The following is a 27,635-nucleotide window of genomic DNA, read 5'->3' as shown; positions in this document are numbered from 1 at the left end:
TCAATTGCCACCTTCAGGAGGTCTGAAGCACAGAATGTGCTCTTTTCTGGTGGTCACATGCACATGAGTTTGCTTCCACATACCTGTACCTATTTGTCACCACCATCATCAGGCAAGCACACGCTTGATCCCTTCCAGATGAATCACAGCATCATAGCATGGTTTGGTTAGAAGGGACCTTAAAGCCCACCACCCAGTTCCACCCCTGCCATGGGCAGGGAAACCTCCCAGTGGCTCAGGGGCTCCAAGCCCCATCCAACCTGGCCTGGAACACCTCCAGGGATGGGGCAGCCACAGCTGCTCTGGGCAACCTGGGCCAGGGCCTCCCCACCCTCACAGCAAAGCATTTCTTCCTAGGTTCTAATTTAGATCTCCTCCCCTCCTCTAGTTTAGTGCCATTACACCTTGTCCCATCGCTACATGCCCTTGGAAACCGTACCTCCCCAGATTTCCTGCAGACCCCCTTTAAGTACTGAAGGCTGCAGCCTTCTCCAGGCTGAACAAATTCAACTCTCTCAGCCTGTCCCCGTATGTGAGGTGCTCTAGTCCTCGGATCATCTTCGTTGCTCTCCTCTGGAGCTGCTCAAACAGATCCATGTTCTTCCTGTGCTGAGGACTCTAGAACTGAACACAGAGCTCCAGGTGTGGTCTCACGCCCTCGCCCTGCTGGTCCCACTGCTTTGGGTGCAGCCCAGGACACGGTTGGCTTTCTGGGCTGCGAGCGCACGTTTCCGGCTCATGCTGAGCTTCTCATCCACCAGCACCCCAAGTGCTTCTCCTCAGAGCTGCTCTCAACCCACTGTAAAGATACTGTTTTCAAAATCACTGAAGTGGCTGAGGAACCCCAATCTGACCCCCAGGCTCTACACCCTGATTTCCTTCCTCTAGATACACAGGGGAAAGCAGGGGACAACGGGCTTGTGTGCAGCATAGTCATACATATAGATTGACAAAAGCTAGGAGAAGCCAGGCATGAGGAACCCTTAGTTTCAGAGTCAAGAAATATCACTGCACTAAGACTACATGCAAAAGGGCACACTTGTAAAACTGTATTTACTAGAGGCATGATTTAAAACTCCTCTCCCTCCTTCGTAACCTGTACCAGTACTTCTGTGCTGGCAAAATCCCCAGCATGAACACAGCTGTGCCAACAAAACAGACTTTTGCCCATATAATTTATGTCGTTTGATAAGGGGATTTACCTTTACTAGTGAAGAGGAGGCTATGAGGCAGAGTCACTTCCTGCCTAAGCAAGCTCTGAGTTTTGAAACACAGTCACAGGTCATTTTTGCAGTGTTGTGGGATTTTTGCTTGCTGTTTTTTTCTTTGTTTTTTATTTTTCTTTTTTAAACAAATAAGGTCTGCTGCCAAGCTCTACTTAATTCGGCAAAATATCAGACAACATTCTTCCTGGAGAAAAAGCTTTAAAATGTACTCAGGTGTAGAGACTGAACTACAAAGAAAATACCCCTTAAAGCTACACATCAAATAGTCACAGAGCAGCATGCTTCACACTGGGGAGAGAGCTGAGTGGTTTGGGAGGCTTCACGGCTATGCTGAATAAATGGTGAGGAAATAGAAAAATAAATTTACTTACCAAACCAAGCCTGCTGTTCTCCTTGGACTTCTATAGCCAATCCAAAGTCTGCCAGTTTTACTGCTGCTCCCTTGGATTTGCTAGCTAAAAGTAAGTTCTCAGGCTTCATTCAGAGAGAGGAAAAAATTGAGATGAAAAGATAAGTAAATATACTTTAGCCCGTTGTTACTTTTTTTTTTTTTTTCACTGTTATGGTAGTCTGGAAAGCAATAAATACTTAGAGGAATTAAAATGAGAAAAAAAAACCTGTGTTTTCTCCACAAAATTGCAAAAACTGCACTTTCCATTCCTACTTGGAAGAACCACCAAGCCTGTAAGCAGCCTCAATGACCCCATGACACCATGACTAAGGACAGCGGGCAGATCTACAAGAGATCGAAACCGCGATGCCCGTTTGAGTGACAGGACAATTCAGAGATTCCTAAAAGCTCAGTACTAGAAAACTGCTGCAGAACCCCCCCATAAGATATGTATTCTTTGATTACCTGTCTAACCCAGGCAGTGTGTGGGATTAGGCAACTATAACCGTCAAACATAAATATGCTTTGCATGACAGCTTAACAATAACAGCCATATTATCATATTTGCATTTCAAGGGCAGGTGTATTTTCATTGCAAATCTTACAGCAGAACCAGCATGCCCACACTTGTGCTTGCAGAAAATCTATTACAAATAACAATATAAGTTTGCAGAAGTTCCCACTTTGCTTTTTTTTTTTGGGTCTGTTGGTCATACCCGAAATCAAATGCTACCATTCACCTGCACAATTAAAGGATTTAAACATAACAATGGTGTTTGTTTCACCATTCATAATGCATCCTTTTAACGTCATTTAGTAAATATAAAGGCAAATTGTCCAAAGATAACTTTATTCTATTAATCTTAACTTTTGTTTAAAAAAACCCATCAACTTATAAAATACTGTTGAACTCAAAAGATTACTTCAGACCTCACGTGACCTCAGCATTTTTCTGACATTTCTTTCTTTTCTACATCCATTATTTTGAATTAACACAATCTCACTTCCAGGAGTATTGCTGTGACTCCTCCAGAAGCAGGTTTAGCAGTGATCTATCACAAGGGAATTCACTGTATCCAGTCTGGCACTGGGGACTCAATCCCGCAAACTCTTAAACTCCTATTTCATTTGAAACCCAGCAGCAATCAGATATGTTACCAAGGGACTATTTATGTGATTATGGTTAATCCCATGCAGGTACTGAGCCTGGAAACAATTAAGAACATAAGCTGCTTTCAGCAAAGGCCGTCTTTAATGCATCTGTCAAGTATCCAGCAGAATATGCTTGAGTCTAATTAAGACCTCAACCACTGTGATACTCCTATTAATTAACAACACAACTGGCCCTGGCAAAGACTTTAGTCTAAAGGTGCTTTTTCCCTTCTCATGAAACTGTAAAGGATTTACATCATTTTACAAACATCACTCTCTCACTCATCCCTCTGTTGCTATGTCATGGAAAAGAGCATTAAAAATCTTTCATCAGAAGTTACTTCAAGAATCTTCTATTTCCACATTTTTAAAAATTGAGATTAAGGTCTCTCAGAATGAAAGATCATCTTTACGTTAACTTAAATGATCAGTAACCACTTTGATTACATTATATCAAACACTGACTGAAGAGCCGAAGACTCTTCTCCTGGTTCAACACTGCTTTAAGCACCGTCACACTGCTTGTCATTTAACTACTCTAACTTCAGCGTACAGTCACACAGTTCTCAAAGATTTCCTATCGGAGTGGGAGAAGTTTGCTGTAATGACTTCTTGGAATGCACTTCCTATGTAAAACTCTTAAAGCGATGGACGATCCTATTTGGTCGTGACCTTCAGCAAGCCTAAAGCAGTGAAACGCCTCACCCTCTTGGGTGAAACACAAACGCTAACCTACCAAGCACACACCACTTCACAACACGTGATTCCATCCAAAACAGTGGTTTTATGGTTTCTCCTGCTGGGTTTCTTGGTTGTTGCTTTTTTGGTTTTTCTCCTTTTCCTTTGGGATTATTATTTTGTTTAATCCCATTATGTGTCTTTATTCTACCAATGCAAGTGCTCTGCAGAAATGCCGTCGTCACAGGTATGTTCAACAGAAGCTGAAGTGGAGTTCCTGATTTACTCCTATGCCAAAAACAACAGCCCTTTGAGCAACACTGTGTGGGACTACACGCTTAAACACCATGCAGCTGTCAGTCCAGGATGACGAGAGGCATAATTATCAGGCATTAACTTAGAATGACTGCAATTACTTGGAAAACATTAACAGCCCAGGGTGGGCCACTCTGGACTCGTATGCTGGATTCAATAGTGTCACCTTGTGTGCTGGTAGACTGGCTGCAGTCAAGCATGTAGCATGGCAGTGTTAACTACTAAAATTAGCTATAAATACACAAACGTGATTTATGCCTTATTTTTCCAAAGGTCTTTAATTCTTGGAGATCAAGTAATTAAGCTCTGTATGTTTTTCCTTTAATAATTGAAGCGTTTGCTTTCTGGGGGAAATGCAAGAGGGTCGTAATCACAGAGCTTCACAAAAGCAACAAGGCTGCTGGCTGCCAAGAAGTGCAATTCCTACATGGAAGTGCACTTTTTACCATCTGTTAAAGAAAGATTGCCAGTAACAGGTTAATTTTTCTGGATTTAGGATCCACCACCATTCTGACTTATATCAAAGACCACAGAAAGAGCAGCAAGAAGCACTTCTGCAGTTCCTAAGAGGCTGAAAGAGCTCCTCTCTGTTTGCTACTAAATTATGCTAAAATCGAAGTTAAGTAAAATGAGATTGTCCAACATCTCCCCTCGCTGTTGCCCTCTCCTCCCCCAAACTTGTTGTCAAATTGCGGTCTGAGTTATCGGAAAAAAAATTCCATCAAGTTTTGCAACTGAAGGATCCATGCCAGGCCACAACCATCTTCTGGACGTCTTGTAGCTCTGCTTTGCAGCTCGGCCTCTTCTTTTGGCTACAGAGAGTTCTGCAGGGATTTCGCCACAGGCTTTCATTTCACTCTTGTGCCATAAATTAGCAACTGAAGAAGGACTGTTTTCTGCTTCCTGCAGTTTTCACTTAAGTAAAACTGGGTACTAAGGCTTGGCAGCAACCTTTTTTCTCACACTGTTTTTACAGTTCATCTTGGATTTGCCAGAGCAAGAAATCCACACATGGTTTGAAGCCGGTAACAGCTGGATTTAATGCATTATTTTGCACAAATGTATGAAAAGCACTAGAAAGCATTCCTTACTCTTGTCTGCTTGTCTGGCAACAATATCTCTTTTTCAATTCCCTTCCCTTCCTGCATGCACGGTGAGGAGGGGAATTGCTGAAATAGCTGGACATAATTGACATCATTTTGTTTAAACATGTTCTATGTTATCCGGCTGCCACACAAGATTTATGGATCAGATAGACTTGCCAGTCTAACGTTGTACAACTGTGACACAGGAAAACCCAGGAGCACAAAATGGGTAGAGAATTTGGTGTGTGCATCTCTGAAATCCATCACATGCTCCAAGGTCTTAGAGTGTAACCCTTTCTGCTCCCAAAGGACAACAACAGAGACCTTTATAAAGCGAGACAATAACAGTTGTTTATTTGGGAGAGAAGGATGGCAAGAAAGATGATGGTGTTCTGACTCCAACATTATTACAATAATCACCAGAAAACTCCTATCCTGAGAGGAAATTCTTCCTCCCCATAACTCAGTCAGAATGGAAAACAAAAGATAAAGCATGTGTGCCAACAGGAATTACTGTGTTTCACTGCCTCAGTTTCCATGCCATTTTTAATCCACCTTTGTAAAGGAAGTGGTATTTCAGAAAGCTCACTTTCATTTGATTTCAAAATAAAAAACGCCCTTTTACTTGAGCATCTTGAAGCCCAGGTGCCCAAACTAAGTCTTCTCCCTTACCCATAAGGCTCATTTACTACAATCTTGGAGATAGACTTTGTCTCTCTGAGATTCCCAATGATCTCTACTTGTTTTTATCATGTCAATGTACATTAAATGCAGAGAGCATTTCTGCAGCAGATGTCTCCAGCCAGTTGGATAGGCACATGGCTAGGAAAGAGGCAACGCTCTTCTCAACACAAGAGTTTTCTTTCTAATGCTTCTATCCCAACACTACCGCTTTTCCAGAAGGAACTCAACTCCTCAGGTGATCATGGTGAGAACACTGTAGAAATTCCTGCTTTACACAGATGTTCTGTAGCCCAATCATCTGGAGGACAGAGAGGTCTCTGTGCCAGCATTCTCACAGCAGCTGGCCTTTTGGCACTAAAATGTGCGACACGCAACCGCTAGTGTGCTTCCCAGAGAGACGGAAAGCTCCCCCCGTGCCCTGCCCCAAACACTCTGAATGTCAGAGAGGAAGATAATGTATTCAGCAAACACACCAAATGCTTGAAAAGCAGCTCCTGTTGCCCCTGGTACTGACCACAGGTGCCAGCAGGCTGTGGAGAGCTAGGAATTGGCAGGCCTGGAGTAGATTTTCTCCAGGAAATCCTAGCGGTTCATTCTTGTCCCTAGGTGAAGCGAAGTAAAAATAACGAGGGGGGGAGGAAAAACAAGCAAGCCATTTACATGTCCAATGATCACAGCTGTGTTTGGCTCAGGCTGGCTGCTCTCCGCTGCGGCATGCGCGGCTCCGGCAGGGAGGGCTCGGCGGGGCAGCAGCACTCACCTTGAGGTCGCGATGGACTACACCCATCTGATGGCAGTGCAGCACAGCCTCCAGGATCTGCTGAATGCAATGACTGCATGCAAACACCAGGGCCCTGGGTTAGTTCCTGGCATCTGTTCGCCGCCCGCAAGCCCACGGCCAGGTGCGGGGCTGGGTTGGGTTGGGCACCACGCTCCCCGCTCCCTGCCCCGCACCACTCAGAGCACGACGGCCTCAGGCACCGCCGCAGCGGGACCCGGCAAGGGACAGCCTCAGAGACACGCTTCGGGGCTGCTGCTTGCGTTTGGGTTAAATTTAGCTTTTTTTTTTTTTTTTTCCAAAAGATAATTTTTAAAAGGAAAATTGTCAGGAAAGTGTGCGAATTTTGCCATTGGTTTGTTGGTCAGGTTGTGATATTTGGCATCCTACTTTTTCCTCCTTTCCCTTGTGGCCATTGAGGTAACAAAAAACGCCCTCCAAGCGAGGTGTTTTAGGTAAATTATTAACTTTAGTCAGCAATTAGCGTCACTTGCCTGAGGGTTCGTCATACTCTAATGCAGCAGTGTGCAACCGGCTGTTCTGCTACTGCAACCCAGGGTCTCAGAACAGAAGTGGCATTTACATCTGCAAGCTGACATACATCACAGCCAAAGTCCACCTCCATGGGCATACACAGCGATACACGGACACCCTCAACAGAACACCAGACATGGTCGACAGCATGGGATAAGTCCAGCGCCTTGGAAGCAGACAGGGTTTTTGGCAACCATTCCCCCTTTTGCCATGATGTATATTAGGCCTGTAGACTTGCAAACTGGAAAGAGGCATCATGCATTATTTGTTTGGCTAGTTGTTTTGAGGGCGAGTAGGATAGGCAAGGGAACATCGCAGACAACCCACCCGCTGCCCATACCCAGCGGAAAAAAACCCCAAACTCTTATATCCAATTGATGGGCACCAGATACTGACCTTCAGGTCTCTGTGAACTATGCCATTTAGATGACAATGATTAACACTTTCTAGAATCTGCTGTATACAATGACTGCAAAGATACAAGGGCAGAATGGAAGGGAAAACATTTTAAAGGCACATAATCACATTAAATACAAAAAAAAATAAAACTTAAAAAAAATATAAAGAACAAAACCAATTTTACACCTCCTGACAAGTCTTGATTGCACATTGAACTGGAATGAAACAGTGTGGAATACTGAGAGATTTCCAGCTCTAATACATCCAAAAACTGAAACAAACTAAAAAAAAAACAAAAACAAAAAACAAAAAACCCAAAACCAAACCAAAAAAAGACATTTAACATGGAACATATGACAACTACAAGACAGAATCATTAGATTATATTTTCATTCAGCAGTATGGAAGCTTTTTCCAGTTTCCAAAAACTGTTGTAGGAGAAAATAAAGTGGAGGTAATAAAACAAGTCACCATATGTTTTGGGTTCTTAAAGGTTTCACAGTGATGTTAACATTACAACAAGTGCTGAAACAAGAAAACACTCAGAAATGAAGTGATATACAGAAAAAAAAATGAAACAAAAGTCAGAATCCAAGGAAAAGCAAAACATTTCTTATTTTGAATGCAATGGTTTCTTAAAAACTGTTGCTAGAATAAAGCTGAGTCATTCAAAAAGGTGGCATGCATTTTCATTGACAGTACTGTCAAGCACTGGTTTCGTTAGGAGTCACTCATGGAATGGAAATCCACATTAAAAATGCAGACAAATGTTTTAGTTTGGTGCTTTCAATAATTTCATTAGCAGCTATTTTTCCATGCCCAGGTTTGCAAGTTTTGGCCAGCCTACAATGCCAAAAAGCACAAGTAAAGTATTCATCTTTTAGAGCACTGGAACTCTGTCAGATGTTTTTCAGCACCACAAGAGCTTATGAATTTGTTTTTAAAGACATCCTTGTGGCAGAAGTCAGTGGCTGCAAGTAATATGAAGCAGTCAAGGGCCAAGGATTTGATACTGCTCATCCAAAACATTTTGACCATGGAATTCAGAAGGAATGGTCATAAATCAGTAACTGGAGCCCAAGCCTGAAAGCCCTTTCTTAGGCGAGTAGTTCACAACTCACTGAGACTGCTTGTTGGAGTAACGACTACTTGCGTGAGTAAGGGCTTGCAGGAGCAGACCAGTATTCACAGTCCTACCATGTGCAGCTGTAAGGTCCATTAACTATTTCTATAGGGATACAGACACGCACACGCACTATATATAGATATACACACATGTATGAATATATATAAAAATATACAAAAACAGAGATGCATGATAACTAGGTATTGTACTTATTTGGTCAAGTTTTTACTGAATATGTAAAATGCATATATATATATATATCTTCTACATATATATATATATGCACAGCCTCTTCCAAGACGTCACAATTGTAGAACAGAAACAAAATCATTGCAATTTTTCCTTTTAAATCACAAGTATCTTAAAAACACACAATGACACCATATGCTGGCCTTTGGCATCAATATTAGAAGTTCTGCTTGAATCATAGCAGGTGGAAAAATAATTCAAACGTTTTTTTAAATGTAGGTCCTCTTCTTTCACTTCACCTAAATTACTCCTTTTTTTCCTCGTCTACAGCGTGGTTTGCTATGCGGTGTTCCACATTTAAATGATGTTTCTACCACTCCTATAAAAATTAGCAAGAGCAATAAACACTGGAAGCTTCCTAATACTCAGAGTAACTTCTTGTTTGTTTACTATTATCCTACCTCTGTTGTTAAAGACACTTAATGCTTCCCAGTCATCTGCCAATTAATTCCAAATGAAAAGGAATAACTGAAAATTACACGCACCAAGTATGCAGCAATGGTGGTGTGTGACTATGAACACAAAAAAACATGAGGATTCTTTCCATTTACTGTGAGATAAATTTTCAGTGAAAGCTATAATGGTAGAATGTATTTTCTTCAAAGTAATTGATCACAATGTTTAAAAATAATTATATGAGAATATATTTAAGATTTATCATTATATGAAGGCAAACAGATTTTGAGATAGAAAAATGGCCCTGATACTCTGTGTCAGCATGCAAATTATGATAATTCTTCAAGTTTCTCAACAAGCACTTGCAGGAAATTGCTGGAGATTTCAAAATTGAGCTCAGACTATGAGATGTACAGTATAATTTCTTATTGATGAAACACAACAAAAACGTTCAACTATGAGAAGTAAATTAGTACTTCTGGACTGAGAACAAAAATTATATTTAATGTAAAATTCTTTCAAGACCAACATTCATTTCAAACTTCGATCAGCAATCCTAGGAATCCCTAGATGACACAGTTGGAATGTTACATCCAGTTTGCAGAGGAGAAAACGAGGTAAGATTTTAACAACCTCACAAGTTTCCAAAGATTTTAACAAACTCAGATATAATTGCAGCGTTTTCAGGTCAGCAGCCATCAGGCTTTCATACAAGTTCTCCACCACACAATCGTGAGCTCAAAACGCCAAACCGTGCCCTTCCAAGTCTAAGAGAACTCTAGCAGAAATCCTAGAGTCTCACAGACTGCTACAGAAACTGATGCCAAACACCATGAGACATTTAAGTAACTATCCTAGAATTAGGAAAAGCAACCTTAGAAAAACAAATTACTTACCTGGCATCTGCTTCACTATAATATTCTCTTGCAACTATATCTTCAAACAATTCACCTCCAGTGACTCTGTTGGAAAAAGCAAGGTGGGAAAGGAGATTTCAGAAGTGAAAATGTGCACCTTAAATTAACTTGACAGGGAGAAGTCAAACAGGAATAATTGAACAGAAACGCAAGAGGTCCTGACCGGCAAGGTGAATTAAAGTGGAAGGTTTTTTCCACCTAAATAATTACAGGAATAAAAAGGATGTGGTGGAAAAGCAATCATAACTGGAAAATAAGAGCAAAGAGCAGCCGCTTATTGGGCAAGGTGCCACACATGAGTTAGGGATGTCAAGAATAAGCAGCAGAACTACAAGAATAAAGAGAACTGACCAGCAAGGAAAATGGTGCCTTAAGTTCAGGATAAACAGAGAACTGCAACAGAAGACAGATGTAAGAAAGGAGAATGCAATAATGCTAAAAGGAAAATAGAGTCTTTCGGTGTAGGTCAAAGCACACCAGAGTTGTCCCCATGTGTTAGTGGCGTGGTTTTTTCTGCTTTTGTTAGAAAGAGGATTGGTGAGTTGGAAGGAGAATGTGAGCAGGAGCAGAGCACCTACATCAGTTCAATGGCAGATTTTGTCCTAGAAAATTTTCAGTGATCTTTTTCAAGAAAGTAGTAATAGTTTAGTGAAGTGTCACTTAAAATAATTTAAGAGGCATTACTAGTAGGAGAGAAGAACTGTATGATCTAGAGGACAGAAGCAACTGGGCAGGTTGCACTGTAGGATTTCATTGCACAACCAGTGCTTCAGTAGTAAGAAATGGTTAGAAAGAAACAAAACTGTATTGTTACACCCCAAAGATGACAGTCCAGATTTAATTTCTATGTTTAAGATGAAGACTAATGAGCTTTTACACAAAGTTATAAAACTTGGCTGCCACTGTGAACAGGAGAGTGGTCTCAGAAACGGGAAGAGCTTTTCTCTACCATACAATTAACATTTCTCTTACGGAATACTCTGGCAGACTTGCCCAGCTAAATGTAGATGTTCACATATTCAGGTGCTGTTACTGAATGTCTGAAAACAGCTGCAAGCCTTGAAAATGCCAAGTGCATGGTTCAGTCAGAGCACCTAAACACAGCCTCAACAGACAGGGTGTGTGAATTAGCTCAATTCCTGCTTTCCAAAACCTTGACCCTACTCATATGTATCATATGAGCATAAATAATTCCTAGATGGGAGATCAATGTTTGTATTTCATTACTGCTTACGGATGTAGTGAGGTTTCAGACAGTAAATTCCCAAATGTAAAAGCTAGAGCGGATTCTTAGGCATCTAAAGATTAAGAATGAAAAAAAAATCTATACAATGAATGCAGTTATTATAGAATGCAATTAAGTTTAATAGGATTAAAAAATTAAAAGTGAGGATACTTCAGAATCCATAATTGCTGTAGCTAGTATTTTTTTGCACACCCCAGTTATTCAGTCCAATTGGATGAGCACAGAAATGACCTGCTTAACCAGCAGAGTAGCTCCTTTCTCCAAGAAGGCCAGCAAAAGAACTTTGTTTTCATGTTTCCAGTTACATTTCGGCTACCTCATCCTTCTGGGTTTACACCTTATTGACTTTGAAACTCATCACTTTCAGGTAACAGAATGCTATTTTGTACAAAAGTCTGCAACAAAATCTGGAGGAGGTGAAACAGCCGCTTGCCTAATTTGTATTCTCTTTCTTTTTGTCTTCTGCCTTCCAGAAACTGGCTTTGGTTGCTGCGACACAAAACATTTGATTGATGCATATTTTGTCAGTCTTTGATACCTCCTTTTTCAATATGTATTTGTCTACCACAATTCTGCTAAAGAGGAGTAATTCTCATTGTGATGAATGACAAAACAAAGCGTCCTTTGATCTTATTCTTCCCCAAAACATGTATTTTTGATGCAAGCCAAACAAAAAGAAAAAGCTTTTGTCATCAAAGTCCGTTTCAGTGGGAGAGAACACCAAGCTGATGCTTGTTCTTCTCGAGCACAGAGAAAAGAAAGGGATACGCATTCTTATTTGATGACATTAAAATATTTGCTTAGCATTCATAACTGTTGTTAAATGATGAAAAATAAAAGCAAGATCAGAGCAGGTGAATTTCACCGACAACTGAACAAGCAGTCAATTCCCACGCTCTGTCTGACAGCTAAATGGCCATAATGAAGGAAGGCAGCATGAGGAGCTAAGAGAGCTCAGAGCTCACCTGCATCTTCTCAGCCTCCAACTCTTGAGAAAAATGTTACAGCTATGTCAGTGGCCTCTGTCCACTCATACAAGAGCTCTAGTAACTTTCCGGGTACAAATTAAAAGCCACAGGTTCTCACAAATTATGACTGTTCTTTTGTAACTTTCTGAAGAGCATACTAAACCCGCAACAAATAAAGCACATGGGTTCCTTTAAAAGGAAGGAGTACAAGCTGCGTGTAGAAACACCCAGGCCCTCTGCACCAGGCACGTCATTCTGAAAAGCTGCAGAGAGCAGAGTAAGCTGAAGGGTTCCACCTACAAAGAATGCTATTTCTGTTCACCTCTCAGAAGAGGTACATTAGGAAGTAGTTTTTAACTGCCTTGTTCAGCTAACTTCTCACACTCACTAAAACAAATCACTGCATTTACAGTGTTAAATGACACATTTCTTTCTTGCAAACATCTGTAACAACACATACAAAAATACTCAACTTCATGTACCATATGAAATTGGTAAGGAAAATTTACAAATCTAAGAAGATATTTAAAGGGAAATCCCAATTTAGCAAAACTAGGTAAAAAAAAATTTTACTGGTGATCACCCTGGTGTTGTTTCCTCCTAGCTTACGTTTGTTATTTCTGAGATTGCTTTCATAATGAAGATGTGAGGAAGCAGTTATACAAAATCACAGTGGCCATATACTTTTATAGTTATCTGCAACCATTCTACTTCCGAAAAAGGAAGGTTCAGGCACTTGCCGTAAACACTGTTCTGCATTAGGCTTTTTTTTTTTGGCATTCTGGTTTCTGCTGTGCAGCACAGTCCCTCCACTTGGAATTCAACAGCAACGCCAGGATTCTAAATGTACCAATTGTTGCATCTCATCAAGTGCTTCAAAATGGGAGACACTGAAAAAAAGAGAATCTCATTGACTTGCACAAGAGAGTCTTCAAGTGGTACAGCTGTTTCCATTCAGATACAGCAATTAATACTGACAGAATTGATTGGATTTGAACTCATCTAACATCATGAACACTGAGGACAACCCCATTCCTGCTTAGCAACTGAAATGGGCTGACAGAGAAACACAAATCCTAACTACAGGTGCCTTAACCAAGAAGAGAAGTAAGAAACTTCATGAGGTCCGTTATTAATCTTACTATGCACATTTTGCTAGTCTGCAAATCCCTCCACTATATCTAGTGAGTGAAACAGAACAGGAGGAAGTCCTTGGCTTGGGAGAAGCATCACAGCCAGCTATCTTAGTTAATTTCCTAAAACTTGTAGGGGCCATGTTGGTAGATCACTAAGATGTCACTGTTCCTGGGCAGTGATGTCAAAGAGAACTTGAAAATCACCACTTCGCCTGGGCAAGAGCAAAACAACTACCCTACTCCAGAGTGACACCACCATTTATACATTTCAGAGATGGGAAGTCACCAGCCAAAGATAAATATATGTGTATATACGCATGATGTGCCAACACTTCCATGCATGTATTCCTTTCACATGCAGGGCTCCTTACAGGAATACCACAACAATGCCTTTTATCAGAAAGGTTGTCTGCTATTATTCAATGTCCAGTTTCCACGTGGATTTTAAGAATTCCAGCTTCCCATTTTGACACTAGAACTCTTCACCCAAATGCAAGCTTGACACAGGGTATGTTAAACACTTTTTTCCTCCAGACAAAAGCACAGCTACCACTGAGGCATAAAAGTGAAGCAACAGGCTTCTCCATCAGACTGCAGACAGCTCCATGATATTAATTTAAAAAAGATGATTAGAATTATTAGTCGGTTTTCTATTCACAGAAAAAGCACTCTTCCCATTCCCTTTCTCATGTGGGATGCAGTCTAAAAGAGATTTCTAAAAAAACACTCATACTGAATCCCACACAGTCTGTAAGAAATCATTAAGATAATGACACGGCAGTGTGAGTGGGTGGAGTGACAGTGTTACACCACAGTCAGGCTCCTGATGAATAAAAATTAATTAAATAAATAAAATCATGTACTTGGCCTTCACATTAAACAAGTCCATATGGTATCCTTTTTTGTGGCAGCTCTTCTGTGTGTATTTGAACAAGCCATTAACCCACATATTTGTAACTGCAGTAAAAAATTAAGTTTAGCTAATAAATAATATTAGAATCATTGAATCCTTTGGGTTGGAAGGGACCTTAAAGCCCATCCACCTCCAGCCCCCTGCCCCCTGCCATAGGCAGGGACACCTCCCACTCGATGCGGCTGCTCAAAGGCTCATCCAACCTGGCCTTGAACATTTCCAGGGATGGGGCAGCCACACCTTCTCTGGGCAACCTGTGCCAGGGCCTCCCCGCCCTCAGAGGAAAACATTCCTTCTTAAGACCTCATCTAAATCTCAAAGGGGGAGATTAGAATGCAACATGCTGCTTTTCCTAAGACAACAATCAGTCAGTCAGTAGAGTCACTGCCTCTGCCATCTAGATGTTTTCTTTTTTGCAAAATAATTCATTTTGACACAAAGCCTAAACCACACGATCAAAGCATACAATGCTGTATATGTGTGCTGAAGCCGTTTCTTTTAAGAGCATGAAAACTAAAACCAGGCAGACTGTTCTAGATGAACAGCAGACATTTGAGTATGTTCCTATGTTTGTACTGAATGGGACTGATGGGGAAACAGAGGAAATTCCAGCTGGTGCAGAATGCTTCCAACAGACTCTTGTTTCCTGCCAAGACAGTATCTCTGGGTTAGGTATTAATTTTTTATTGCAGAAAACTGGCTTCTATTTGTTCTGTTACTATCAAGATATAGATACTGGTATCTGTGACCCTGAAGTTGTTCAAATTCCTTCTAGTTCACATTGCAATCATACTCTCCTGAGGTATGAGTGGCATTATATATCCAATTTAAGTCAGAAGTGGACTAACTGCAGGCCATAAAAACGCCACAAGTTTATAAAAGGGATATTGTCCCAAGAACTAAGAATTCTGCATGCAATTCTTGGAAATGTTCAGGATTAAGAAGATTTATTCCAGCTCTACGCAGAAAGATAACTTTTGTAGCCCTTAAAAAAAAATAGGTAAAACAAACTCCAGTGAATGTCAGGAAATAAGCACGCATGTCGTGCTCTAGAGTGATTTCCAAGCCAACAGGCAAAGCACTTACATTGGATATATTCAAATCAGATACAAATTCCTGTTGAGTCCACTTAGGATTTGAGTACTGAACCCTGAATGCCTTCACTGCACACAGCCTATTTTATGGTTTTGTATCGCTAGTCTGAAATCTAGCCTTGAAGACGGCTTCACAGATGTCTTTAAAATAAGCAATACAGAAAATATATCAGAATGTAACCTGAACATGAATGCACTCAATTGTGTGTGCATCCCCCCCTTCTCCCACTAAAAAGCCTGATCTGGACGAAACAAGCTCCACATGTGCACAGGCACTACATGAAGGACTTGCAGGACTGAAATTCCTCAAGCAAATAGGAAATAAGAAGAAAATTTCCTTCCTGTGTGGTGGACATTTCACATGCCAAATGGTGTCAAAATGAAACACTCTATAGATCACTAAGATACGAATCAGGAATAGAACATTGAGAAAGTTTTTCCCTTTCCAAAACTCAGGCTTACCTCTCAATCCAGCAATGAAGATTTCTCTAGCCAAACTACTCTTCCGTGCATTTTTGTTATGTCTTCTTTACAGACACCGGTTTGCAGCAAATTATTTTTTCCAAGTTTTATCTTTGCTTAGCTTTGGCAGATATCATACAACTTTGACTTACATACTTGCATGTTACGTTTAATCCACTTTGACAGTGGATTATTCAGAGTTTTTAATATGGAATTCTCACAGTGACACTCCCAAATCAGTAACTTTTGCACATGCAAATGACCAAATGTTTCTCTCCTTCCAGGTCTGTTTACATCCATTTGTCCACCTCACTGCACCAGAACCATGCATTTATCTTGTGTGTTTGTATTCATAGCTACAAGTTTGAATACCACCCCCCAACATGCTAAACATATGCAAAACACATACTTACAAGTCAAAGACTAAGTAATGGAATCCTTCTTCTGATATGCTGTCATGAAGCCGCACTAGTGAAAGGGGGGAAAAAAAATAAATACCAGTCATCATTTTCATGTCTTCAATGTCTGTTTGTGACTTTAGGGGAGAAGGGAGGATTTTAATTCTGCTGTAGGGCTGGTATTATCTCTGTGGCTGTTCTCATCTGCAGCTTTTAGTTTTTCAAAATTCCCTACCCTCAGAATCATCTGCTTTATAAGGCGAGATAAGCAAAGAAACCAAAAGACTACACATGCAGCTCATTCTACAGTTACTTGCTGTGCCGCAGAAGAGCGCTGTGGTCATTTCCCACCACCTCCTGCATGTAGCAGCACACACACACTGCACGTTGCCTTCGCCCTTCATGCTGAATCATGACAAAACGAGTACTAAAAGCACAGTCAGGTTTCATCTCAATACAGTGCGTTAATATGATGCAACTCCCATTTTCCTAGGCAGACCCTCCAATCAATCTTTGAAATAGCATAAGCGGGAGTCTCCAGTCGCTGGACTTCTATTATCTTAAACAGCATTAATGCCATACAATTATTTTCTCAGCAGTATTACATCTGAAAAGTTGTAAACATAGCAAGATGGAAAAGAACCCCCCCAAAATTAATCATAGATTTCAGCAGAATAACAGACTTGAAGGGTTATGTTAACAAATTCCATAAAGAGACAATAGACGCTGATTTTGAAAGAGCTTAAAGCATCACTGCAAACTAAGAGCATTTGACCATGCTAAAATAAATGGAGAACCAACGTGCACATTCAGTTAATAATTCAAGATTCTTTCTTAACTGGTCATTAAAAAGGAACTTAAATTAAAAATAAAATCACTCTCTGCAGTCCCCAGAGTAATTTGTCTTTTTTTACCTCACCTCCTCCTTATTCTAACTTTTAATTAAATGCCCTCAATTTTAGATGAGATAAAATAGGTAAGTAATTAAACTAGTTAACTACTGAGACAGTGACTGATTTCACACAGTCAGCTGCAACAGTACACAAATACAGAGTTTCTACCATTGAAAGCCAGCTTTCTGTTCACTGGAAACCTCTTCATAATAATAATAATAATAATATACACTTGCAGGGCAAAAAATGAAACAATTTGTGTGTGACTTACTTATAGTTCCTTAAAAAAACAAAAAACACCCCAAACCAAACTGCTCATCCTTTCCCTATCAAATAAGGATAATGAGGCGATAACCAAATCCATGCACACCACAGAGAATACTCTTCAAAAAGAACCATTCAAGCCCTTATTTCTAATTAAGACTTCAGGAAAATAAGACCACATTATTAATCAGAACGCAAAAAAAAAGAATTTTCTGGATATGCTAATATTTCCGTAAGACAGAATCCATCGAATACTGACTCCCCACACTCATTCAGACCTAGCACCAATCCACGATCTGTTTTCATGGTGGGATGTTTGTGCACGGGAGGCCACAAAGAGATCAGCGTAGGAAGAAAGGAAATTTTGGGAACGGCAGGCTTATTCTTACAGATTTAGTCAGCTCCATTGAAAGCATGGAATTAAACGCTGCCCTTACCTTCAAAAAGTTTTACATTCATTTATGAAAGCTGGCAGCTAAAATAAATAAACCTCTAACTCCAAAGCCAGACACCATGAAGCTGCTCAGAAGGGATTAGATGAAGAAGGAATCCTCTCACTTGGCATCTGGTGCGTGCCGCGTTGCTGAAGGGTACACTGGCTGGAAGCTTGTTAATAGGAATATGGATGAGAAACTACGAGGAAGCCAAAGCCTCTGGAATTACCAACTGCATCAGTCTGAGAAAAAAGAAAGCTTCTATTTCTACTACACATACCTACATGTTTCCCTCTAATCTTCTTCCCTGTCACCCACTTCAACTACAAGAATGGTGAACAGCCACAACGAGATAAATCTGTGGATGTCCAGCAGCCTATGCTGCTGCATTCCCACAGCAGAAGCCAATGCCAGAGAGCCCAAGGGCTGAAGAGAAGGGGCTGCTCCTGCCCAGCAGGTGGCTGCAGCGCTCAGCCAGACCCCAAACACCAAAGACCGGCAGGAGGGAAAAAGAGTGGGTGTTTGAGGGTGTGATGGTGAGATGCGAGAAAACGTTACCCAACAAAGTTACAGGCTCCTGTGATTAAACTCCAAGTCCTGTTTACACACACCGACGTACCCAGAGCAGAAATTTTCCCAAGAATGCACCGGTCAACCACAGATCTTCATTTTAAGAATTCAAATCACATCATGATAGAAATATCAATCAATTCCTGTGATTTTTCTTAATTACTTGAATGAATTGGTGATTTCCAGAGCTAATTCTCCCCCAGTACATGAAGCTCTGCCCATAGCTTGATCCAAATTGTTATCACTTGTAGAACCAAATAAAAAAATCAAGGTACCCTAAAAATGCTTTATGTTCCAAACTGAGCTGATGGAGAAAGTGTAAATGAAAAGGACTATCAGATTACCCCAGATGGCAGCTTTATGTATTAATCCTATTTTATACAATACATGACATTTTAAAAAAAGCTAAAATCAAATAAACATGACTTTTTTACTTAATAATATTTAGCCCAGGGAAACATCTTGTGTTTACACAATACTGAAGAGAAAACCAGCTCTTGGCTGACTCACTGCCCAGAGCTCGTGATGATTCAGAGCAGCCAAGTAGGTCTAAATCAGAATTTGTGGTTTTGGCTGGTTCTGTATTCTAGATCTGTCTCAGTTTTTAGGAAGAGCAAGCCTTGAGTAGAGAAGACCAAGGTAGCACGTTGCTGATGTGTTAAAACATATCCTACTCAGAGTCATCAGAGGGACATACAATTTGGGATACGGGAATCAAATAGGCTAAGTATCAAATAGCATAAAATGTAATTGTTAAAAAGCTAGAGCCCACTAAAAGGCTAAGAATAATTAATCAAATAACTGTAGCAACAGCAAGAAATAGGAATCTTCCAGATCTTTGTGCCACTGCATTTCCAATGTCTTCTCAGGGAATTAAAGATACATTATTTTATTCATGTCTTCTGAAGAAAATACAAAACAAAACACCCCAACAAACCAAAAATTGCACTGAGATTCCAATACCCCCAAATGTCTGGTCTTTAAAGCAAACCGAAAATAAGATGAGACACCAATTGCCTAGAAGAGCACCCTGAAATGTGCACCTTAGAACAGTGACCCCTAAAACAGCTTTTGAGGACACCGCTTCGTACAGCAGCATCAAAGACACTACTCATGAATGACTGCTTGGAAATTAGCAGTGGGATTTAGTACAAACTCCTGCGTGTGTCACAGGGATGCAACACAACCCTAAAATAGTAAAGGTTGGAGTGCAGCTAGCACGCTTCGCATATGTCTCTCCAAAACAGTTAAAAACTGTTAAAGATTTGATACACAGCAAATCATACTTTTTGATAGAAACTGCCTGTTCCTAAATAGATTTGTAAGGACTCAAAGCACGGTTTTCCTGCGAACACTTTTTTGGATTCAAAGCAGCATTCTTCTCCTTGCTGCTCGCTAACACCATTATATTCAGACAGGCAGAAGCCTTCAGATTTGATTTCCCATAACATGTACGGATATCGAGAACTACCAGATACTTCTGGTAAGGCAGAATATTTGCTGCCAATTGCTTTCAAAGAGCTCTCCAGCACATAAAACAATCCAGATTTCTGAAATGTCTTTAGAGAATTGAAACAAAATATTAACATCTTAAAATTTAGAAACTATATCCACCTTTAAAATATTACTGTGGTATTAAAACCAGACAGTCTTGGCTTGAGCTTGCAGCTACAGAACAGTCAACAGCCTATATTCATACACATACTTACACAGTTTTCACAGTTCACTCCTCCTACTGCTACAGCATGGATTTCATAAAAATCACTGAATGGGTTGGAAGGGACCTCAAAGATCATCCAGTTCGACCCATGCACCACGGGCACCCCCCACGGGATCAGGTTGCTCAAAGCCCCATCCAATCTGGGCTTCAACACCTCTAGGCAGGGGGCTTCCATGACTTCTACAGGCAACTTGTTATTTTGTTATTTGCTAGAAACCAGCCTAAGCAAAGGACTGTATTCCTCAATTACCACTGTATTTGTTAAACACAGAATGACTTTCTTACACATATTTATAAGAAAGTCATCTCCTAGATAAAAATGCAGTCAACATGAACCTACAGTCATTGTGGCAGTTTTAAAACTGCAACCCTGAAGCAACAAATTTGTGGAGGGATAAGCTGCAATTCATTTCCTTTGGTTCATAGCAGTACAAACCTCCTTCCTCCCCCTCTCTATTTTTTGCTTTAAAAATTAATCTTGCCTATCACTTGCACTGCTAGGAATATCTATATTTAAGCCTGCAATAGATACTTCATACTGATACAGACACAGTGTAACAGCTATTACATATAGATATCAGCAGCTCCGTACAGGAGAGTAGTTTATTCCTACTACATCAGAGAAGATTAATACCTTGTCTGCCACCACACAGCAGATCAAAACTAGAGCCAAGGGTGTGAGTTTTTTCTTGGATAGAGTCATCTGTCACAGCCCTGTAACTAAGCAGACCAGCATAGCAGTGTGTAGGGGCCTCTAGGGCTTTGCTGAAATGGAAAGCTCTGCCTCTTTCCTATCCCTTTCTAGAAGAGGGCCTCTTTGTTCAGTGTCACTGCAGAACTCTGGCTCTATTCTGACAAGAAGAGGATTGTGATTGAGGTGACGGACAATGGTTTTTCTCAGCCTGGTAAAGCCTTTCCATACTAGCCAAGCTCTAGCCTGACATGTCCATGGCAACGTCTTCAATGATCACATTCCTTCTTCTCCTTTCCTCCAAAACATCTGAATCATAGAAATGAGATAGGACAAATCCTTCCCTGAATTAGGATCACATGCCCCTAATTGTCTCTGAAAAATGAAACAGGCTGAGGCAGCCAGGGAAGATCAAAACTGCATTTTGGCAAGTACTTATGCTGGCTTCTGTCAGTGCAGCTACTGTTTTATGCCAGAAAATACGCTAGCTGAAAATCCCAAATAAGCATGGGCAAAGGAGAGGAATCTGTGGAGAAGACGAGACAGCCTGACAATCTAGAACTAAGGCTGCACGACAGCACAGATCCAAGCCCAGAGTGGCCCAGACTTCGCTGATGCATTCCTCACTGTGAAAGAGAAAGGCTGTTGCGATGACAATCTGAGAAGATATTCACAAAGTTTAAGAGGTGATTCACTCCAGAAAGTATTCGTCTGCTAATTACAGGCATATATAGTTATTTACACACTGCTATCAGGCAGGATTCAAGCATGACACACCAAAAGGCAGCAATTGCAAAGATCATTCATCCAAAATAAGAGCTCCTATCAGTAACCCACACTACAACTCCTGTTTCTCCAGAGACAGTAAAAGCATTCATCAGTAGAAACACTTCCATTTACCTTATTTGAAAATATCGCAGTCAGATCTAATCATTATTAATTGGAGTTGTTTCATGAGCGCTGTCATGAACAAACACATTACATGGCAGAGAGATCAGAAGATTAAGTCTTTGTTCCATCCTGCCTGCTGTGGCATCAGCGTCCTCCTCCTCCAGTGAGTTAGAGAGAGAGCACTGAACAGCCTTCTGCAACAGAGTTGTTCTATTCAGCAAACCACTTTAAATGCCTAACAGAAATCCACGGAGCACATGGCTTTCTTTTGGAAAAGATCTTCCTGCAAAGCCACCCTTTGTCATCTTTCCTGTTCTACTGTTCTACCAAGGTGACGAGGAAAGGAAAATAAAGCTACTGCTATTACTCCATCAGAAACTTGCATGGATGCCAGGGCAGAAGTCACTACACCAGTGCCAAGAACTGAGAGTGAAGTCTAAATCCATCCTATAGCTTTTAGTCTAGATCCCCAGCTAAACATGATGAACACAAAACTGCATAAGGGACCAGAGCCACCAATGCACGAGGTTGTGAACTGTTGCTCAGGAGTGCTGCTCTTTGCACTGACTAGACTAGACATCTGCTTCCTTCAAGAAACCACATCTTCTCATTCTCTACACCTCAATGCTCCTCATTTTTCCATCACTGTTGCTACTTCCTCTCTTTTGATGCACAGTATAAATAATCTCTGCTGAGCCACTAAACTCTTTCAATCAGTGGTGCATAACATAGTGAACGACTACAGCCTCCAGACATAAAACTCAATAAGAAACAACCCTGCTGGAGTCCACACTATAGTTACTGCTGTGGCTACAGCTCCTATCTTGTGCAGCTTAGATATTTCTTTGAAAACAAGCAATTACACTTATCAGTCAAACCTAGTAAGAAAGCTGGATAAATAGTCAGCACTGTATCGCTGAATAGACCAATACCCAGTGTCTAGGTGAGGCAGCTGAAAGCTGATGGATGACCCTGCAGACAGTCCTTGTCTGGAGGGAAACAGAACTGGCACCAGTATGGAGCAGAGGTCCTCATTCGTCTGCAGAGCTACAAGGTGAGGGATACCCCAGTCACAGAGCAGCACGTGGCTACTGCTATGGGTGATGGGCAGTGCTCCTCAGTGGGCACAGAAGCGTCCTTTTCCCTGCTCACATTTCAGGAGCTCAGTCAGAAATTTTGGCAGAGCCGTTAAAGCAGAGACTGCCTCTTATACTTAAACCTCCTCATATCCAATACTGTTCCTCTGAGTCCATGAAGGCCTGGGGCCCTCTATAATAAAGCTACTCAGTTAAAGTAGAAAGAACTTGGCAAATAGTAATAAGAGCCATTACCTAACAATCTGAAATATTTAAAGGCTAATCTGGTAAATTAGTACAGTAGGAATGCTCAAAGGCAGCTGATTTCTCGAAGACATTAAAAGTACAATAATGCTTTGTGTATCTAAGAAAATAATTCTCCACCATGCAGTTAAATACGCAGGCGCTGTATTGTAATGGTTACTATCATTCAGAGACTTCATCCAAGTCCGCAGTGCTGTGTATGCTATTTGCAGGGGTATACTCAGCAACAGCGAACGAAAACTATATAGCTTTCAAATCCATTCAAAAGATAAAACTTTTTATGACAGTGCAAATTTAGGATCAACATCTTGAGAAAAAAAATCCTATTAACTTTCATCTGTACTGGTATAATGAAAAATGACAAGAAAAATAATTAGGCAATTTAATATTTGGAAAGATTGCATTTGTCCTCAAGGCGCTCTAACAGTAAATGTTAACTAGTATGAACAAAATGCCATATATTCTAAAAATACTCATTTGTGACCCAAGCTGCCTCCCATCAAGGCCCTCACACAATAAACTTCTGTATTCTGATTAAATGCCAGGCATATTTATGTTCCCTGCCCTCATTAAAACTCAAGCCCCATGCATGCTTTCAAGTCAGTTTGCCAAACTGCGATGTCGATAAAAGATCCTTGCTGCACAGAAATAAAAAGTCATTTGCCAAAGAAAAAGACCAAAAGACCAAACTCTGAAGGGAGACTAATTCAGTCCAGGTACTGATATCAAAGCAGATGGCGTCAAATTCCCAAATCTCTTGGCACGATGAGACACCTGCTTTGTTCCTGCTGGATGAAGACTGACCGTTTAAACAGGTCATCAACGCATGTTGTGGGAATGTCAAGGAGAGGGGAAAAAAGAAAGAGTGCTTTAGGAAAAGTACATTTCGTGATCAGAGGAGGCTCATTCAGCTACTAAACAACCTAAGAAAACCCAAGTAGCTTCTCAAGTCTTAACCAGAGATGCTCAAGCACAGACTCGCTCTTCAAACTTCTACATGGGCGCCAAGCACTGACCACTAACAAATGGAACTCAGAAGACAGAAACTGACTCAGCATACACATCAGAAATAGAGCTGCTAAAAATGAAACATCTCTAATAAAATTAATTAATTAAAAGAAAAGTAAACAGGCATTCTAAAACATATTCTGTATTAACAGTCTCCAGGGAGAGCAGTTGTAATAACTCGGACATTTTCTGTAACCAACAGATCTGAGTTGCTTTTCAGCGCATCATAACACAGGTGTGGGTGCATTTATGTATGCACACATGCACAGAGGAGTACTGTGGGATCACATCCTATAGCCTTGAAGCTAAAAGGGACAGCTGGAGTTGCACCTTTAATTATTTATATCTGAAAATAGCAAGATTGTATACAGTTCAAAAAAAGATGAGAATACTAAAATGCACACCTGTATCTTTATGTCTTCATTTAATCTATAACCATGTTATTTACTAGAAATCCTGCATTTCAAGTTCAGTCTATTACTCTTTGCAGCCCTTACTTTGTACGTTTAATGAGATTTTTTTACAACACAACAAAAAGCCTTACAAATGTCATCAGATTAAGCCTGATAAGGAGAGCTGCACATGGTAAAAGAAAATCTGACACACAAATTTTTGTGAACAGACAATGCTTTAAGCCATTAACATTTTTTAACCATTTTAGCATTTATCAGAACAAGTAAGAAGAGTAATAATGATAATCTAAACAAAAAATTTAATGAAGTTAATAATATGTTATACTAATTAAAATTAACAGATTTGGAAAACCACATAGCCCACTTTAACGGAGGGAATGCAATTTTCTAAAAGAAGGGCCCAGTTCTGATGCTAAAGCATGTCGTCTCCATCGACAAGTGCTTATGAAATTGCCACAATGGTTGGGGAGCTCATTGCTTGCTGAGATTCATTAAGAAGTGATGTACAGAATTTTAGCAATTCAGGAAACTGATATGATGGAAAAGATAAAATGAAAACCTGAATGAAATCTGCTCAACACACAGGTTCTAACATCTTCATTAGACAGGCAAAAGAGTCTCCGAATCTCTCCTGGAAGGATACAGTTCTGTACCCTCCTGCTACACGCTTTGGCCAAATGTCAGTGTGGTAGGATGACTCTGGATGCATCACAAGGAAACAAAACCTCAGACAGAATGGCCCAATTTTCAAAATTAGTCTGTGTCCCTTTTAATAATTACAGTGCTGGCCAACACTGGAAACAAGATCTTTATATGTAACATGTAGGAACAACACATCAACAAAATTGGATATTGGGAGTTGTAATCATTGGGCTTGACACAGCCTCCCTTCTTGGTTTCCCTCTCTTAGAACACATTAAACACAGAAATATAAACTATTTTTACAATGGCCACTCAGAGAAGCAAGTTGGCTTGTTTTTCAAATGCTCTCCTTTCATGAGGACTAGGCCTCAATGCATTTAAAACCATCAGCTTATGAAAACAACGTCACTTTACTTACAATATTTTAAAGAAAAAGCTGAAGAGAACTGGCAATGGGAGGTGGAAAAGCTCACCTCTTCTGAACAAGCCACAGATCCAGCGGCACAGAAAGGGAAGCTTCCAGCTAACACTGACTAGGTCAAGATGCTTCTAAAGACTGCTGACTTTGCAGAAGGATTTCTGCTGCTACCTCCCCTCCTCTTTTGGCAGGCAGTGATTTAGCACACAACTACAGAGAAATATTTTCACTGGTAATTGTGACAGTCACAGCACGTTTCCTAGAGCAGGTCTTTACTGGGAACATGGTGTAGAGACATCCAAACTGACTTTTCACAGGCTACTGCGTGGATGACTGACTTACCCTGCTCTTTAACAACAGCCAAATCAAACAGTAATCCTAGGCATCTTTACACTGCACCACAGGTTACAGAGAAGATGCAAAGAAGACTGCTTCTTATGCTCACTAACAAATCTGAAGGAGCAGACTGTCTGAAAAGTTTCAAGGACAAGAAATAAGGTTACGCAACTGGTCTCTTATTTCCAGCTCTATCTATGGTGCTGCTGACATCCGCACAGCATCAAACATAGTGAACAAAAAGTTGCTGTAACCTAGATATCCAGGTTCTACAATTAACCCAAACAACATATAAGCAGTAGAAGCTTGCAGTAACTTAACAGAGCATAAGACTGAGAAATTCCAAGTGCTACACCAAGACAGAGTGTTTCCACAATAATCCCTTCTCACCTCTACCCACTGGGCTGGGCTCAAAACCATCCGTATTATTTTCTGAGCATACGTGGCTTCCTCCTCTATCAATCAACTATGACAGTAAGTCACCCTACCAGAACTGGAGACAACTACAAATTACTCTCATTTTCCTAACGTGCACGTTTACAAGTGAATGATGATCCCAAGTGATTGAAAGGGTTTGCTTTACAAAAAGCAAGGAATGCACACTAACTTAATAGATGACAAACTTGAGGTCTGTGATGGGAAACTGCCATTGTCTTTTAATCACAGTCGCACAGTAAATGGAAATTAGAAAGCTTGTCCCGTCCCGTGGGATCATTTGTAATATTGTAATTAGATCAGTGAAAACCCGCATAAACTTGGACGGAAGAGAAGTGGCGACAGAGAGTTGGAAGCCAGTCTGTGCTCACAAAACTAGAGTACTAGTTGCAATTGAAGCATCTCTCTAAATATTACTCTTAACTAGCACATCCAGTAACTCCCAAAATACATATCCTATAGAAGAGAGCTGCAAGCCATTCAGCTGCAATTGTGACTTAAGATCGTGAACAGACTCTTTCCCAGCAAGACTGCAGAGCCAACTTCAACATAATCCTAGCAATAACACCATCAACATTAGACCAACTATAAATTGACGGAATACAGTTCAATAACTCTCAACACCACCAGGTAAATAAACGAACTAAAAAGCAGCAGTTGCATGTTACGATTGCTGATATACAAGTACTATTCGCTGCTCTGCAGCACAAGAGTAGACGCTGTGGATGTGATTGCAATACAATACAACACCACTTTCACTACACGAGTATTGGCAGCAGCGTGCCATGCTTGGCCCAGGGTGGCTGTAAGGGGAAGCTGAATGTATTTAAAGGAGACAGACAGCTAGAGGACAAACTAAAATTAGAAGCACATTCCCATGGGCAGTCTCTGAGAACACTAACACTCTGTCGAAGCAACTAAAAAAAGAACTTCCAAATTTGGAAGGTGACTGGGAGGAGAGAGGTATGATTAAACCCCTATCGACTGGAAAAAAACCTGGATCAGCAGTTTTGGAGGAGTGAGAAAGCATTCAGTGCCAAAACCTGCAAAAATATAGACTAAAGTGAGCAATTATAAGATATTTATCCATTGCCAATGGTGGAGATCAGTGGTATTTGCAGGGTAAATGAATTTACTCCATGCTAGGTTGTAGCACGCGAAGAGCCTCCAGGCCAGCTCAGCCCCCAGATCCTTTGTATGTCATAGCTTTTACACTCTTCCAGGAGCAGAAAAGCACAGCAGTCTCCCATCATGCCGAAAAGTGAATCTGCGACCTTTTAAGCATTTGAAAGTGTGAGGAAAATCCTAAAGGAGACCTGAAACACTTGCTGCAAGACAGGGGACAGTTTGCGGGACAGCCGTCAGCCTGGAACTGATCGATTCCGCACCCTCACCCTGCAGCACAAGGAGAGGATCAGCCAGACTGGCACCAG

General features: G+C 40.7%; 1 protein-coding gene across 23 annotated transcripts in view; it reads right to left on the bottom strand.

The window, feature by feature from the left end:
• CAMK2D (calcium/calmodulin dependent protein kinase II delta) overlaps positions 1-27,635 on the bottom strand; it is a 137,985-nt gene that overhangs the window by 45,074 nt on the left and 65,276 nt on the right. For 13 of the 23 annotated variants that reach the window (XM_054065939.1, XM_054065918.1, XM_054065924.1 and 10 more), the window contains 4 exons: positions 16,163-16,217; positions 9,910-9,975; positions 7,240-7,312; positions 1,598-1,700 (listed from right to left, as the gene is read on the bottom strand). In XM_054065939.1, coding sequence (XP_053921914.1) covers positions 1,598-1,700; positions 7,240-7,312; positions 9,910-9,975; positions 16,163-16,217 — 297 coding nt within the window. Of the gene's footprint in view, positions 1-1,597; positions 1,701-6,291; positions 6,365-7,239; positions 7,313-9,909; positions 9,976-16,162; positions 16,218-27,635 lie in introns of all 23 variants that reach the window. The other 10 variants (XM_054065916.1, XM_054065925.1, XM_054065920.1 and 7 more) reach the window with 1 other exon arrangement.

This window comes from Cuculus canorus, chromosome 4 (assembly GCF_017976375.1).
Source record: "Cuculus canorus isolate bCucCan1 chromosome 4, bCucCan1.pri, whole genome shotgun sequence".
Classification (NCBI taxonomy): Eukaryota; Metazoa; Chordata; class Aves; order Cuculiformes; family Cuculidae; genus Cuculus; species Cuculus canorus.
Note: the sequence above shows the minus strand (reverse complement) of the source record. Positions and strands in the feature narration are given on the sequence as shown.